Source organism: Nomia melanderi, chromosome 3 (assembly GCF_051020985.1).
Source record: "Nomia melanderi isolate GNS246 chromosome 3, iyNomMela1, whole genome shotgun sequence".
In the NCBI taxonomy this organism is placed as follows: Eukaryota; Metazoa; Arthropoda; class Insecta; order Hymenoptera; family Halictidae; genus Nomia; species Nomia melanderi.
This window is the reverse complement of record NC_135001.1, coordinates 23,648,451-23,666,807: the sequence shown is the minus strand read 5'-3', so window position 1 is coordinate 23,666,807 and position 18,357 is coordinate 23,648,451. Positions and strand designations below refer to the sequence as shown.

Below are 18,357 nucleotides of genomic sequence, written 5' to 3'. Positions count from 1 at the left end.
TCGGGCGAACCACGGGCCTCCCACACCGTAGGTCGTCATTCCTAGTCGAGTCTCTTCGACGCTCGCAACGGTTTCTCCAGAGACTCGACCGATCATCATCTCTCCCCCCCCGGTCTCTCTTCTATTTATTTCGTTCGGTTGGTTCCATATACGTTTCGCCCTTGGATAACGCACGGTCAACTCGGCGGCGTCTCCACTCGCGTTGATCGGGCCTCTGGAACCAGGTTATCCCCAGGGACACGGAATCGTCTCCCCGCTGTTTTACCCTCTCCCTCGGCGGCTTCGCCTATTCATTCTTCTCCCACCCTTTGAGTGTCTTCCTTCGGACGGGTGCACGCTCTGCCCCCCTCCCCCGCTGCCCTCCGCCGCCGAGCCCCCTCCCGCCGGTCTACCATTCCCTTCAGAGCGGTTCAGCGCGTGACCGAGGCAGGGAGAAAGCGTGGAAGAAAGTCAAGAGGAAGGAAAGGAGAAGGTTCAGAACGAGCGTGCGCGTCAAGAGGGGCGGTTCATTGAAAAGTTTGCTCGCTGCTCGTATCATTCGGGGAAGATTGTTCGCGCGCGGTATTATATATCGCACGGCTCGCGATAGTCTGTTACTAGTCGCAGCACAAGCACCGTGTGTGGTGCACGATCGCGTGTGTGTCTCTCTGTCTCTGTCACTCTTCACCTCTGTCTATCTATTTCTTTGACGACGACGGCGTTTTTTCGTTCGGCGACCGGCAAAAGTGAATCAGACCAGACGAACGGAAGAAGCGAGAGAGGAAACTCGCACCGTCGACCGTTTACCGATCGATCGAGAAACCACGGCTCGTTAGAGCGAGAGTAAACGCGCCGCTGCTCGCCAAACTTCTTCGGAATCAGTGATTTGATACGCGGCTCGAATCGAGGCTCGTTCGAACCGGAGAATGTCGCACAAGATGCAGAACCAAGGAGCACCGGTTCACGGGGGCAAATTTCAGGTGAGTCAACGGACTTTTGCTTTCCCGTTTTCTTTCTTTCTTTTTCCTGTTGCGTGTATCGGTTTTCTTCCGTTCATCGATCGCCGGGACGACGCGATTGCCCGTCGAGCGTGCGAGGACTGTCCGATGTGTCCAACGCGTTGCGTAACGATGCCTCATTAAAAATTCGCGGCGAAACGCTGACGAAACAGGTTCAAACGTAAATTAACGGTTGCATCGACGGTTCTTCGTGTAAATGGGAATCGCGGCGTCGCGGCTGGAATTAGGCGGTATCGGCAATAGGCGATGTCATTTTCGCGGAAATTCCGTTGCTCGACGGTTACACTCGAACCGACGAGCAAAGTGCGTAGACCTGTTCGTAGACGTTAGTGTTGATTCTCATTGTTCGTAACTCGCCGGCGTGTTCAGTGCATCGCTCAGTTTTCGGAAACTCGGACTACAGTTAGTGTATGGTACAGTGTCCGTCTCAGTTGTTTGTTTTCTAAGTTTTTTGCCGCCAGCAACTTTCCGCTCTTTCGATTCTGATTTTATATAAATTTATGCTGTATTTTCATGGACTAATAATTTTGACGCGATGATACATGGATAGGGTACGTTGTCTATAAAGTTTTTACTAATTACAGTGGTACAATTACTAATAGGTTATGCGGTATATGAAATTCTTAGTAACAGCGATAGATCGATCGGTCGATATATTGTACGATAATCTTCGACTTCTATGAAGTATGACGATGCATAAAAGAGTTTTCCTTTAGTAATAGAGAATCGATTTTTTTTCAAGAATCGGTTCGATCATGCATGTATGCACATTACCGTAGATAATGAAGCATGTACGTTCGAAGGTTATGCAAATTACCTGAGATGTACTAACAATTGGTAACAATTACCTAAATGTTTGTACACCGATCTTTACACGCAAATCGAAATTATCCGATTATCTGGTGGGAACTTAACTGACGACAGAATGAAATTTTCGAAAAATTATACGTTTTCGACGCGGGCATGCGACTCTGCCTGAAGCTTGACATGCAAACTCGTATGTCTTTTACATATCGCGTTGCAATTCCATATTTGAAGAGTGCGGCCCGAGAATTTGCATATACAGTACCGGGCAAAAATAATCGCACAGCGAGAACGTGACATTAAAAAAAGTCAAGCCTGAAACGAACACGCGGAAGCGGAAATTAAAATTTTAGTATTCTTTATATAATAATTGCTCCGTGTGTGACTTTATTAATTTGTGATTCGTATTTCATGAAAGTCTCATTTTTGCCATTTTATCGAATGCGAACGAAAAATACGTATTCCATTCGCGTTAAGTACATTAAAAGGATCTCTTCTAATTTCCTCGTTTTCAGTACTCTGCAAGAGGATTAATGCGACTTACGTTATGCAAGAAAAGAGCTACGACTGTTTTTAAATTTCATTGAATTAGGAAGCTTCGTATTGAACGTGGGCTTCTTTGTGTTTAAAACTTAATCTCACATTTAAAAATTTTTGAAACTAAATGTATTTAAAGTTATATGTGAAACGAAATTATTGTACTTGATTTACGGTACAGTCTATAAATAAGTCATAATATATCAAAAAATAAGTTTGCACGATGAAAGACACAATATTATTATATTTAATGATTTAAAAAGTCTTCAAAAATACTGTTTTAAATTGCGAAATTTAGATACATAGAGCAAGTCAATTATGTCGTTGTGGCGACTGAAACTTTATTGCGCTTTCATTGCTGTTTAAAATTCATTAGCCGTATTTCACAAGTGGTTGATAAAATAGAGAATATTCAAAGTAAGCTTCAAATTACTCGTACGATATTCACAATTTTTGAATATTTATTGAATGTTTTTGTAATTTTGTAATCATCTACGAGCCATATTCTAGCGGTTTTCCAATTGTCGTTGCAGTGAGTATATTCGCCATTCGTATCCTGCCTTCGACTATTTTCTTATTTTAAAAGCACTAAAAACTTCACGTAAGAAGCTAATTTGCAGGATGTACGTGGTCGAACATACTTCTTTTTATGAAGCATATAATTAATGGCCTCTTACCGATACACGTTTGAAGGAAATACTTGAACTACATTGAAATATATTCACACCCGTATCGATGAAGGAATATAACTTGGAAATACCTATGCACATTATAAGGGCCAGTGTCACGAGTGCGTGACTTCACCGAGACGCTGGTTATCGGCCACTTACGCAGACGTGACTTACCTGCATTAACTTCCGTAGCACCTTCAACATAACTTAACTCCTTTATACACAGTAGATTAAATTTCCCGCTCGCTATTAAGGCTAACATCTGCTTTTCTTGACAACTGTATGTGCACGAGCTGTATCAACCCTTTGCACTCGAGAATATTTTGCTCAATAAATATTCATTATCTTTTGATGGAATGTCAATTTTGATATTTTTTGCAATTAACATAAAGAAATACATTCCATAAATTAAGCGACAGAACTATTTTATTTCGATGTTCCATGTGTTCGTACATTATATAAAATTTAATAATGAATTTTCAATTTTACAATTTTCTTGGGTCAAATCAAATGGCGACTGAAAGACCCCACTGAATGGGGAGATTTCCCATTTTTCACTTAGCAACGAATTACCTCTTTTTCTGTTTAATTTTGTTGTTGTTTATGAAGTCTTGAAGTAGGATTATTTGCAACTCATCAATAGTAATAAGAATAATCAGATGTATTGCAAAAATAGTAATCGTTTCATCAGAGTTTAAATGCAAATTTGAAATAGTTCGACCGTTAAATTTATCCAGTTCTAAGTGGGTAATAACAAGAATAAAAATGAGTAATTAAGAGAAGAAATACATAAGCTCTGATTGTACGAACCAATGAACTGATTTTTAGTCAGTGTAGCGGAGAGCCATCGCGCCGTTTGATACTCAAACGGTTAATCAACTGATACCAATCTATCGGTATTAATTTTATCCGAATCGTCTCGGAATTCTCGGCCAATTAATCGACTTGTACGATTGCTCTAAATATTACTTCCCTCCCCCCTCGCCTCCGATGGTTTGTGTATCAAACACCGCTATCTCGAGGGCACATCGGGCGACTGAGTCAGCAAGGAGTAATTTCAACCCGAATTAAATGTCATGTGGAATTGATAAAAAGGAGGTCACGGCGCGAAAGCAACCGCGAAAAGTGCGTTTCGACGCGCCTCGACGAGCGGTGCATTATCTCGACGTTGTTGCTAATTGTGTTTTTTTCCACACGTGCCACGGTTACTTTCCACTATTACTTAATCAGAGAAACATAGGCTCGGACGCGGCAACGCGCGTAATTATTAGAACGCGGACGATTTCCCATGGCGCGCGATGCAATGACAATGCGAAACGATCGGTTTATAGTCGAACCGATTTTCTCTGCAAACCGCAATTATGCAAATCACATCAACGCGGTAGAAAATTTAATTGTTTACGTTAGACGGTTCGAAGGAGTTTCTTAGAACTAAGATTTTTTCGAAATAATTGCAAATGACAAAAAAGAAAGAGTGCAGCTGTATTTAATTTGAAGAAATTTCCTTTTTTCGTGGTCCTGAATTTTGTTCATTTTGCGACTGCTGTTATTAAATCCCTCGATCGGTAGTTTAAAGGTCGTTTGAGATGATTTTATTAATTTGCGACCGGTAGGGTGTTAAGCTTGACGTCATCTGCGAGTGAGACATTTCAGAGCAATTAATGAAAGTTTGTAGACGAAATAACCATCTAATGAGTCATCGTTTGCATGCAACACATCGGCATGCGAGCAACAGGAGACACATACGTGCGGCGATCTTATTATAATTAATAAAATGTCTCGCATACCTGTCCAATGATCGACTTGTCATCGCTGATGAACACTAAAATAAGCGATGTGACTCACCTGTCGATCGTTGCACACGCGATACCACTTGGAATTATAATAACAGTCGACATTACACTTGCAAGGCGACGAGAAGTTGCTCCAAGTGTGCCTCGCACGCGTCGAACGCCATTTAAACATATTTCGGCGCTAATAACGTTACGAAACTGTATACCATTTTACTCGAGAAAGTCTATAGAATCCGTTTCCACGAGATTCAGTGATACAGCTTTCACAGTTGACGCGCAAAAAATTCGCAGAGGTACAAATTTCACTTTTGGAAGATTGATAGTAGTAGAAAAGTCTGCAGGTTCCGCTTATAATATGAAAGTTTCTAAGTTTTTCAATAACTTCTGTTACCAACATTGTAGCTGAATGTCTATCAATAATAAATCTGCGAAAAAATGTCGATTCCAAGCCTCAAATATCAACACATGGCTGTTAAATCGGATCCGATTCGCCTCGGTCCGCCGTGCGCGAAACTCCAGAAAAAATCGTGAGCTCATCGGGTATCATGAATCGGAATTCGTGTTGGACAGTGCAATTGCGAGCTCGACTGCGTAACCGATAAGATCCATTATCGTTAACGGTAAAATAAAGATATTTAAGCACGATCGAACCAGATATCGCGGGAGATTGTTTCCCAAGCCGGAGAACGGATTAAAAAACGACGATGAAATCGAAAAGGGACGAAGATAAGCGTGCTTTACAACCGCCGCGACTGAAACCGTTGAATCCGTCGCGATAAAACTATCACCTATACCCACGCTATCGCGTTTTATCTCGGTATCAGCGACGCGGCGCGCAGCCAGCTCTTACGATACGCGCGTTTAGAAGTCGAGGTAATCGCGACACTTGAACGATCCGCGCCGCTCCGATAACCGGCTTCTTGGGAGATAGTGTTGATCAATAAGTGAAAAGAGCTGCCACACCATGGAAAATCTCCGCTGCACTGATTACCTGGAAAACCATAAGTGAATAGCGAAGAATCGCGCGCTGATTATCTTTGCAATTAGTCATCGGTCTTATCGGATCGAGATACGCTCGAGTGAAATATCCTCGAACCTCCTTTTTAAATCGCTCGACACTTTTCACCTGTGATTGTCATCGTTGGCTGAGTCATTCTTTCACCTATTACATGTATCGTTGATAACGATGAAAGAAAATATTTTAATATGTCTTAACGGATCGGAAGAATTTCAAGCTGTTACTGTAACATCGATGACACTCGGAAGCAAATTCACAGAAGTGACCTGGGACAATGCTTAACGTATTAATTGTAAATATTACGATAACAGTGATAAAGTAATTAAATGATTTTGGCCGCCATATATTATAATGCTTGTTTATAAGCGAACAAGACGGTTATAATGACTTCGCTAAACAGTAATCAAATTTTGACCCATTTATGAAACATGTACAAGATAAAAGTGGAAATTTCTTTATTACTCTAATGTAATTGTGTACAAAGTCGACTATACGTCGCAGGGAGAGCAGATTGCACGTAGAAATTGGTCCAAGTAAAACATTGACATAAAGATTACACGGTAGAGCGATTTCGGGGATCGAAAGTGCAAAAAAGAATTTCGGCGGAGCGTGAGGGACGCCCGGAGCATTGCGATCGTGATTGCGGAACATTATCAAGGATTTACCGATAAACGGAGGATTTACGGATCGCGTCCGACGTGTTTGCCATCTAATCTTACGATTCGAGCGTCCCTCTTCGCGTTTTTACGGCGCGAGGCGGCGTCTGAGCGCAGCCGCGAAATCCAATATTTATCTTGGATAGGGGCGCCATGCTGAACGCGCGTAACAGTGATCGAAGCCGCGTGCGCGAATTTGTACGTGAATCGCGCGATTTGCATTTCAATCGTTCGAGAAAAATTCTATCGACCACTCGCCTTGACGCTGGAACTAGACAGCATTTAATAGGATTAATATTTAATTCCTGTGAATAATTTAACAACAGATTATTCTCGGTTTCCTCGAACGTTCGTTGCAGTGGAGTGGAACTATTTATTTTTATGGTCATGTCGAGTGGTCGATGCTTTTCAGATATTAATCATTGGAAATAGAAGAATGGGAATCAGCCGTTTTGATTGTTGATTGACACTAGAACTACTGAGCATTTAATACGATTAATATTTAATTCCTGTGAATAATTTAACAATAGATTATTCTCGATTTCTTCTGTCTCGGAACTATTTATTTTCAATGTCATTTCGAGTGGTCGATGCTACTAACACTAGAACTGCCGATCAGTTAAACTGTCTTTTTGAAATTGTTCTGTAACCTCAACAGTGCAATTATTGAGACTTCAATTACTTTGCGATTCAGTTTGTGTATTGCTAAATCAGTTTCTCTGGTACTTTTCCAGAAAAACATCGGTTACCTGTTGAATAACTGGACAAAATGAAATCAGGAGTGGATTATTTTGACCCGTCCGGTAGTTCTAGTGTTAAGCTATTACGAACATTATTCTCAGGCTTTGTTTTGCTCCTTACGTTTACGAAATCCCGGTAATACAAGCCCGAGTACTGTATCCTGCAAGGACTAAGCTGGAGCGTGCGACCGAGTGCCCTTGCCGCTGTCCTTTTGGCTCATCGGAACTCGGCGTAGTCGTGAGCCAAGTGTAATGATATACGAGTCGCTCAGAAGCCAATGCGGTGAAGTCTAGTAAACAAAGATTGAAATAATTCATGTTTTGGCTTCTGAAATTATACAATATATTCAGCTATAAAAAGAATAGCTTTCTACAGACGAGAGAAAAATGATGAAACGAGTAAATCCTTTAGTAGTTAAAAATATCATTTATTCCATTAAAGTTGTGCAGTGAGACAATTCATGTTTCGGCTTCTAAAATGATTGTACAACGTATTCAGCCATAAAAATGAGGGCTTTCTAACTTAAAAAAGAAACGAAGAACCAAATACTTTAGTAATTAAAAAGGATATTATTTACTCCATTAAAACTGTAGCATTATACAGAGATATGTCATCAGAATATTCCTCTCGAAAGACCACGAGCAAAACACCAGAACACTGGATGGCTTACCCGTAGACCACCCCGTATAGCCGGAGCGTCCATAAAAGACAACGCTACAGACCTAGAAAGGAGAGAATCTCTTCCTTCCCATTTATAAACCGTTGACAATGAACGAAGGTAGTTGCGCGCGAGAAACCTACAGACCAGTCCGGTGAATGGCGCGAGGAGGGGAGAGAGCGAATTCGCCATTACACAGAGGAGATGCCGGCCGGTTACACTTCCCATGTAATAGCGAATCGTCGAGCCAGGAGAGACGGGACAAAGAGCACACTGGCAAGGAGAGAGATTTCTCTAGCGGCCAGGATTTCGGAGAAACCTGGCAGCACGCAAAAGAGCGCCTTTCAGAGGGGAGAACCCTCCTCTTTCCTTTAGAGCAACTTTTTCTTTTTTTTTCTTCTTCTTCTTTTTCTGCTTCCTCGTCTCTCTTCTCGTTATTCACGGCGCTGTCCTCCCATTCTCCCACCCTGCTCTCGCGAAACCTTAAACAGACCTATGGACAAGCAGCGAGCGACGCTCGTAACGGACCCTCGGGGGACCCTCTTTGTTTCGTAACCGAAACTGTTGTTTGGTCTACCGGAAGATTCTGCTTTGCAAGCTTCCGCTGGCCGCGATATGCTTTGCCGGCCCATATGGAGCTGAGTCCTGTTTCGCGTGGAATTAGTTTTAGATAGGAAATTAGTCGCTCGTTTCCGTGGCGATTCTTTTGAAGTCTGTTACCATTCTGTGCTGGTAACTTTCCACTCTTTCGACTGTGCTTTTATTTAGAATTGTGCTGCATTTTCATGGACTAGTAATCATGATGCGACGATACGTTGTCTACAATGTTTTTACTAATTGTAGTAGTGTGATAAATAATAGGTTGTGCTATACAAATTTCTCTTAAGCGATAGATCGATTGGCCGATATATTATGCGACGATTCGTCCAATTTCCGACTTTTATGGAGTATCACGCATAATTTTACCATTTTAGCATTCTATTTGGTTTCTGGAATACGAAGACTAAATGTAGACAGTTTTTGAATTTTTAAAGGACAAAACATTCTTAGTACCATAGTCGAGGTTAGAAATAATTTATTCAGTAACTGAAATACTTCATAATCTTTATGAAATTTTGCCAGTTAAAGTTTATCTTGTCACTGGACTAAGAAAAGTAAATGTGTCTTTCTTAGGTAACAATTACCATAATTTTGAATGAACTTAGTACAAGGTTATTAATTAAAAGCGACCAACAATCAGTGAAGGCAGCAGAGGAGTCCCTTTTTTGGCATTAATGTAATTCTGTGTAAATACTCTAATTTCTAAAACGTTTAAGGAAACGAGGAACTAACGCTTGATCTCGGTGTCCTTGGAATTTGACCTCTCAGGAGGTCCCCTTTTAAATCCTCGATAGCTAACAGAGTAAAACTTCTCCGAGCCAACGAGTCGGATCGTTCTTTCAACAACCTTTCCTCGAAAACGGTACTCTGCCTCCGATTTTCACACGCAATCGGCGCAATTGCCGTTGAACTCCTCCCGTGAAGGTCCTCGGTGCAAGGACGTCACGCTCGCGAGCGTTTCCTATCTGGAGAGGACGGAAACGGCCGGTCGGTCTCGCGTGGATACGCGTTCGTTCTGTAGTTTTGGTGATTACGGTTTGCGGAAGACGGCCACGGAAAAGGCTGACATCATCGCACCTCTCGCGCGTGTTCCAACGTTCCGAGACCGCGTGCGATGTGTCGTTGGTAACTGCTCGCGGAATTATTCATTAACCATTCGCACTCGACAGTACTTTTTGTTGCGTTCATTATTTTTTGACGAAATATTAACAATATTATTCGCAGCTTAGATAAGGGAACATCTTGCGTAAATTGAGGCAGAATTGTTTTATTTCTGTTTCGTGTGCTGATACTTTATTCAATATTTTATCTTGAGTCTTTCATTTTACGATTTTGCTGCGTTTAATCAAACGGCGACTGAGAGTCGCCTCTAATATTGAACACTAGAAATTAAATATTAAAATTGAATATTAAACATTTCTAGCGAGAAACTTCCGAGTGCAAAGGGTCCCTTTGTGGACGAAGATCGGTTGAAATACCGGAAACGGTCAGATGAAGCTAAATTATATATCGATTGCTTAGAAATATAAAATACTGACGTCTTCATATTCGAGTGATTAAATCATCCGTTTATAACTTAGCACTCCAAACATGAACATTTCATCTCGCCGAAATGTCGACATTCGTCCGCAAAGGGTTAAACCTCCCCAATGTGATTCGCCACGAACGAAAGCAGTTACCGTCACCTCGTTGATTCCAAGAAAAGCTTATCTCGTTCAAACACGCATGATTAATAGTATCAGCGCGACTATAGAAAAATGAAGATAAAATATTCGATCGTATACATGTGTATTTGAATGGACTAAAAATAAGTCTGCCTCGATGCGAGAGGTTCCAGTGCACGAGCATTTTTATGATCCTTGACTACAGGAACGAGAACGTGCACGTGTTTCAGTTCCAGCGTTAAAACGCCATTGAACGGTTGGGGCCAGTACGAAAAGTGTGTTCTGCAGGGTGGGAGCCACTGTCTGCCGGGACGGTGGCTGCCCGAGGGGAACGGTGCTGGACTAAGTGGTTAGGAAGACGAAATAGCGAACGGTGGGGGGTTAGAGGAATAGAGAAAGAGGAGGGGAGGGGCGCGACGGTGGGGAGAGGACGAAAAAAGAATGCGAATTGTGGAGTGGGGCGGGGAGGAGGAGAGAAAAGGTGTTGAACGAGTAAATTTCCATGACGTAGCGATACTCGTAGTCATCGCAAATTACTTTGAGCCACGCGTCACTCGCCGGTCGGCACGGATTGATGCGTGCACCACGATTTTCATGGAGTTTCTCACCCCTTGCCGCGTGGAAATATCGCCAGATCGACAGAGTATCGAGACTTTACCTACCGGAAGCCTATTAATACGATTCTCGCGATCTGCTCCACATTCGAAAATAGTTTGGTGACGTTCCTTGAAGGAATGACACCGAAAAGTCGTTGATAATGTGATTTCAATGGGATTTCGGTTACTTCGGGGTGTGAATGAGTTTGGGTTTATAACACTGGAACTACCAGTCAAAATGACTGGTTTTGATTTGTTTGTTCCGCAATTGTTGATATCTTGAAGGCATTGATCATTCACAATTATCTTGGAAATCAAAAGTTTTACTTGACTACTGTAATGAATGTCTGAAGAAACTGGAAATAATCTGTTGTTACAACTTTTATGGGGATTATATATTAATCGTATTAAATACACGGTAGTTCTAGTGATATGACGGGAGTATGGGTCGAAACTGAAATGCATAGATATGGATTGGAGATATATTGGACAGATTTGTTATGGGAAAATGGGATTGTGAAAATACTGAGGGTTCAGTGTTTAGCTGACTTCTTTTTGAATGAATTGATGGTACTGGGGAGAGGGATCATTGAATAACGATAGATATGTTTTGTATTATTTTGTATATCTTTGTATATCTTTGTATATAGAGTTTCATTGAAATGTGCTCGATGGCAAAACACATCGAAGCTACAGGATTTATTAATGGTTAATATGGAACAGTCGATGTTAACGAAGAAGAAACTTTTTAGTCCATTGTGAACCTTTTATGGCGCCAGATGATTCATCCAGCCGCGTGCGTGTTTAGTCCGTATCTAGGTAATTTGTGGAAGTGGAAGGACACAGAAATACGCGGCATCGTCGTATATAGAAATCCTAGACGGTAGCTCAAGGAAAAAATGCCAGAAAAGAATTTCTGTTATTAATTCATGAAATACGAATAGCGCGAATATCGTTTCCTCGGTAGCCGTACGCCACAAAATGGCGATCGGAGGATGAAGCGCGAATGTTTTACTGACACCGTTAAAACACTTCACTTTAACGATGGTTTATTTCATAAATATTAATTCAATAACATCAAATACGTGCTACCGGGATAAACTACCTTCGTTCAAATAATACAAACAAAATGAAATTACGAAATACGAATAAAATTAATTTTTAGAAAGCAGAATGTGGCACACATTTACACTCCTACACTTAACCTGTACGCATCGAAACGAATTATTCCTTATTTGTCCAAGTTATTGTTATTTCCTTCAGTTCGTTCACAGACACGAAATTTCGAAGTAGCTCAAAATACAAACGTCAGCAGATGTATCACGATCGAGGCGAAAAATAGACGAGGTAAAAGTATTGCTATAGCTAGAAAAAAGGGGAACCGTGACATGTAACGGTACACAAGACCACCATATCCGGATGCGAAGAACAAAGAGAAATTGTTAGCCGGCGTGTATGATCGAAGAATCGCGAGTCGGTCGGACAAATCTCCGTAAAAACGCGCGGTGTTTAACACTTTGCCACGTAAACACTCATAAAAATTCCCATGTACTCGAAACAGTTTTCTCCATTAACCAGAGACTGAGAAATCAAGATTCCTCTTAATAATTCCTCTACTATCTTTCTTAAATCTCACATATCCAACGAAATTCGGTTCGTTCGATACGTCATGAAAAAAAATAATGTTACCCGAATTCGGGTGACGTGGCAGTCAAAGTATCAAAGAACGAGGACCGTATTTTCCAGGTTGTTCGATTCCATTCTTTTATTCGGTTCTCTTCGAGTCGGCAACCTTAGGAGCGACGCGAATGGGCGTGTTATCTCGGCGCAACCGAGTTCCTGACATTAAGGAAATTGGGAGTGGTCGTTGATAAATAAATCTTTCCAGATAAAACAATGCCTTGCCATTCTTTCTGCAAGAAATGAGACGGTGTTCTTCCCAGCGGTCGATTGCACTATATCTAATCGGTTTAAAAATCGCGATGACTTCAACGAGTTCATTAATTAAAAGAACTGCTCTTTATCGAGCGCTCTTCAAATGAAATAAAAGTCTCGTATCTCGTCGTGTTCAGAAGTTATCTTTTGATCACTTTCACACCTGAGTCGGAACCTAAATATACAGGACAGAGGTACAAATAGTGAAATCATTTTTATTTCGATAATATCCAGTTCTGGAACAAAGTAGGTGCTGTATCAATTATATATGACACGCAATATTTATTCTACGTCGTGCAGGAAATTTCCCAGAAAAGTTTCCACTCTTTAAAAGTTTCCATATCCAACATCGAAAGCTGCGAATGAACCGTTCAATTCATCGTTATTATATTTAATTTATTCTTATAGTCACATACTTAATGCATTACTATCATCATATCTTTTTGCTTTTATAGTCACATATTTAATGCATTATTATCATATTTAATTTATCATTACAGTTACACATTTGATACGTTATTATTATTATTATTAATATTAATATACCGCGATTGATATACTCCTCCAACATCGAAAATTTCTCTACACGATACAGTTTCGCGTGAAAAGACTGCCTGGAAGTCTAAAAAATCCTCAACCGCGAAAGGTTAACGAAACGAACCCGACCGAGCGTTCCGCGTAACGTACACGCCGGGTTTTCGTTCGGGGCATGATCGTCGATGCCTTCCATTTCGCGATGCTGACAACGGCTCGTCCATATATATCCTCGTTTCGTTTCTCTTTCGAAACCTCTGCGAGACGCGAACGTAACAATGTCGGGTCTATACACCTACGCGTCCCCGTGTTCGCAGAGGGTGGAAATATTGCGTTACCGGTCTAAGGGGGCAGGAGGACGGCGTCGGAGGGTCGCGGGGGAGGGACAGGAGGAAGAGGGGAGCTGCTACGTCCGATTCACGATTGGGGAGAGTTCAGCGGTCTGGAAGTAGCCGAAGTCACGCGACCGCGTCTGGAGTTCGTGTGCGTCTAGAATGCCGGTGACGCGACATACACCGGGTGGCTGAAAAGTATCCACCTGCGCGCCGGCCAGAAATCAATTGGGACTCTGCGCCGCGCGACTCGACGCTGACCGTACCGGCACTTCGCGTGCACCGATTGCTACCGATCGAGGGCCACCTCGGGAAACGCAGTTCATTGGTTCTGAAACAACAAACAGAGGAGCGTCCTTCGCATAGTTGCAAACAACATGTTTATTTATGCGGCAGTTTTTTTCTATTTATCTATGTGAATAGATAACGGTCGGTTACACGAGGCGTATGTTTTCGAAAAAATGGGCAAATTGCGATGGTATCTCGGAGGAAACTGTTTTATTTGTATGGCTGAAGGTGAAAGTAATTAGAAGTTTACCTAGGGTCTATTGATAGACGTGGTTACTTTGTTTTAGATAAAGGTTCTGAAAGACATTGCGATGTCTGGCTGGTTTAACTCTTTGCCGAAGAATGTTGACATTTCGAAGGTGAAGCTTTCGTATTCGGAAGACTAAGTTACCTAATGATTTAATTACTCGAGCGGCAGGAGATTAACGCGTAGTTTCTTTTTTGATATTAAGCAATTGATGTGTAATTCAGCTTCGTCTGCTGAAGGTTTTGTATATTTCTAAGGATTTCCGTTATCAACCTTAAATTAAAGGTTGAATTAAAACATTCATTAAGGATTCTCGTAATGCGGAGCTAAATGGGATTTTTAAAAAAATGGTCTTAGCGCGGTTTTAGTTAAGTCTTAGTTAGATCTTGGTTAGGTCTTGAAGTTTCGAAGTGAATAAGTCCGTAGATTCTAAAACGGCGGCACGATTGCCAAAGACTGACATTGCAAGAAATTATCTGGAAAAAGTGGTAGATTAGACGAAGGCCTAGCGAGCCGCATGATTCGCGACGCGAATTTCATTACGAATAACAGTGAATTGCTCGATAAGGAGTGAAGGCTGTAACGTAACCGAACGCTAAGCCTACGCAATCGGAAATGAAGATTGTATCTGAAACGATTGCTGGTGCATCAGAATGGCAACATGATGTAACAACGGATCTTCGATGGGCTGTTCGACGTATAACTTAAACTTCGGGTTGAGTCATCGATGATTGACATGGTACAGACCGGAAGTGTTGGTCCAACGTTTACTGAGTGTTTTCGAATGCTTCGAATGCTATAAAAATCATTTTGGAATACTGTTAAGTCAAGATAGATAGTCAAGTAAAACCTATGCGGTACAAAACTTGCAGTTAATCGTTAACCGTCTAATTTCCGATTTCTTGAATACCTGCATCTTACTGGGAATTGAAGGGGAACACTTTTAGCATTCATGTTTCAAGGAATCAAATATTTGCATATACAACAGGAAAAGAGATGCGTGTCACGGATAATCAGTGGGAATCTCCTGAGTAATCCCAGTTCTTGAAAGGGAAAGTTTTCGATCGGTATTAACCGTATCTAAGGTTTGATTCATATCATATCGTATTCATATTATATTCATATCATAGTGTTGGTCCAGGTCGAAACTCATTCGAACATAGTTCTGTTACGAACAAATTTTCCTATTGCACAGGTATGCAACAAGACTGCCGACAGATTCTTCGATAACGTGCAGTCGCAGATCATTGACACGCAAAAATGACTACAACTTTAACGTTGAAGGTTGGACGTTCGAGAAAATGCTCGTTCGCGAAGGGTTCAAGCAAGACCAACCAAGATACGCATGAACATTCTTCATTGTTCCCCTCTGTTACTGTACCTTCGATTCAATCAACTAAAGGACTACACATACAGGAGAAAGAAAACATTTCAATTGTATACACAATATCTACTACACGACTTACAATAAAACAACAAATCATTCGGATATGTGCATCTCGCACACATTCTAGAACATTCTTCGTCATCATGCATGAACTTCACGTGCCTTTGGAATATCCTAGCTTCATTTATCATCATTAACATATCAATATCGATATGTTAGAAAATCGTTTTGTCTAGAATATTTCAATACTTAACCGTTCGAGTCCCAAGCGGCGCAATGGCGGTTCTCCGTTACCCTTCGTAGAGTCACACGAAGCTCATTCATTTTTCTTTCTAACAATTCATTATTATTTTCCCTGTTACTCGCTTAAAACTGGAGGAATTTAACGATCGCACTTAAAATTAATTTCTCTAAAAATAGAAAAGCGCCGTTCAGTCTCCGAATTGAAACGAAAGAAGCGCGATCGCGCTTGGCAATTTTGTTCAACATTTATACCAAACACGAGCGCAGTCTCGTCGTTGATCGTCGATCTATAGCAAAACAACTGTTATTTGTGTTGATAAACATACGCTTAAACTACTTTGTTTTTTGTCAAATACCTTAGAAGAGGTTCTTTAAGATAAATAAGCAAAAGAAACATATTATCATACTCATATGTCATAAAAACAGGAATAGCGTATCATTCATAATATGAACCTAAGATTATTTCGGTCACTGTTCGTCCATTCGCACACGTGAAGCAGCAAGCTTCAGAACCGCGAGCGGCGTCCGGTCGTGTGGACGAGGCTTAAGGCTCGCGATCCATCGCCGGACCCAGGGGGCACAGACGCCGGCCGCGGAGACCGCGTTCGCTCTTGCCGGATTTATCTCGCGGTGAAATCAAGTTGAAAAGTTCAATGCTAACCAGTTTACGCGAATAGGAGCAGAGCGTTGTTATACGCGGTGTTCGCCGGCGATCGCGCCGCTCGCGCGGCGAGCGTTGCCGGCGCGCATGCGATTGTTGCACACTGGTTAGGGGCTGAACCGTGAGCCCGACTAATGAACGGCGTACTGTTCGATCGACGACTAGAGAGTTCACTGGTCTCCTAGAAGTAGAAGTCACGCGAACGTGTCTCGAGACCCGAGACCGACCGTTCAGATATCCTTGCATCCGCACGGTCGCATTATACGCTCGAACCTCCGCTGCTCGCGAACGGTTCCTCGCTAGGAAAACTATGGATTCATTCTTTAGTTTAGTATACTCTACTCTGAGTTCAGTCTGCAACCTGGCATTTTGACCTCCGCAGTCATTCGAGCATACAGCGTAATATACAATTATCTCGTTTTTTTCATTCTGTTTCGCGGTTTTGAAAGTCGAAAGTTTGTGTACGGAAAGTTGCCTGGAGGAAGGAATGTACGAAGTCTACCGTTTGGACTATTTGCATTGTGCATATGGGCTTTGCATATGGGGTTTTTTAAATGATATATACAGAAGTAATTGATTTGCAGCAGGGTGAATTTCGAGTGCACGTGTACTTTTATCGCTTTTATCGAGTAGTTCAGGACTATAGTCTGTTATCTCTAGAGTTTTGGAGGGAGAAGCTTCGTTGAATGTTCTGGGATTAATAAATACCAATGTCACAATATTAGTAATAGTAATTATTATTATTAACCCTTCGCGGACGAATGATCTGATTACTGAAACAGTAATCATTTTCACGAGTCAAATCAAATGGCGACTGAAAGGCTCTCGAGTGCAAAGGGTTAATGATTGTAATATTACTATTCGATCAATCCAAGAATACTTCGCGACAACTTTCCGCTCGTATGCAATTCAGCGTTCAGCGGCCGTTGCATCGGTAGTTCCTGGATCACCGAGTTTAAGAAGTCCAGTCTATTTTATTCCTTAGTTTAGTCTACTCTACAGAGTTTAGTCTGCAACCTGGTATTTTGACCTCCGCAGTCGTTCGCTGTGGAAGTATGTGTAAGCATAAGCATGATATACAATTATCTCGGTTTTTTTCATTCTGTTCCGCGGTTTTGAAAGTCGAAAATTTATTACCATTCCTCCACTATCCGACTTGTCGGGGTTCGGTTGTGTATGCGTACACGTGCAGAGTTACTCCGTAAATATCGTCGTGTTTTCTTGTTGCCAACTGAACCGTTTAAGATCGATACACGACGCGTTCTTACTTAATGGACAGATCCGGTGCTTGACCCTTTGTTTCGGATTAGAACGGGTTTCCATAGCGTCAGCTTTCTCGCTTCGCATTTTTTAATAATAAGACACTGTATGTAATAGAGAGAAATTGAAATTCAATCGATAATTTCCTTTAAAGTTCCCTCTTCTTTATAAGCGACAAAATGGAGAAAATAGACTGTAATTTTAGCTTTGTTGATTATCGTACCGTTTGACTTTTTAATGTATTGGTTTGATCGGATTCATATAACTTTCATATAACTTTCTGCTGCCCTTCAAGTAAAAAGTAGACGATAGACAAATCTGTAGAATCACGAATACTCAAAAGTCTAGGGAAACACCGAATTAATGCTACGATCTCAAGGATCGAAGTACTTACTACGATAAAAAGTGAAAACCTCAAGCTTTCAAGCTTTGCGGAAAAAAAGGATGTTTGAACAAAGAAGAGGAGAAGGTCGCAAAGTAAATCTGATACAGACTCGATCGGTGTTTCAGGTTCGGCGCACGTACTGACCGCATTATTCAAGGTGTATTACCTCTGTTTCAACAATGTATTTCACGCATACCTGATCTCCGGGCAAAAAGTTGACCATGTAACGCCGATACTGGTTTAGATCATTTTCAGACCACGACAAAAACCCATATTGTATCGGGTAACGTTTATTATTACCCACATTCTATGCAGAATCGAGCGTTGCGTTCGCGAAGGGGACTTATCC

General features: G+C 41.5%; 1 protein-coding gene across 5 annotated transcripts in view; it reads left to right on the top strand.

Annotated features, from left to right (window-relative positions):
• The first annotated feature begins 26 nt into the window (after positions 1–26).
• Positions 27–18,357, top strand: part of LOC116429194 (proton-coupled amino acid transporter-like protein pathetic) — a 53,350-nt gene continuing 35,019 nt past the window's right edge. For 2 of the 5 annotated variants that reach the window (XM_031981831.2, XM_076365976.1), the window contains exon 1: positions 27–959. In XM_031981831.2, the coding sequence (XP_031837691.1) occupies positions 906–959 (54 nt within the window). In that variant the 5' untranslated portion in view covers positions 27–905. The other 3 variants (XM_031981828.2, XM_031981832.2, XM_031981829.2) reach the window with 3 other exon arrangements.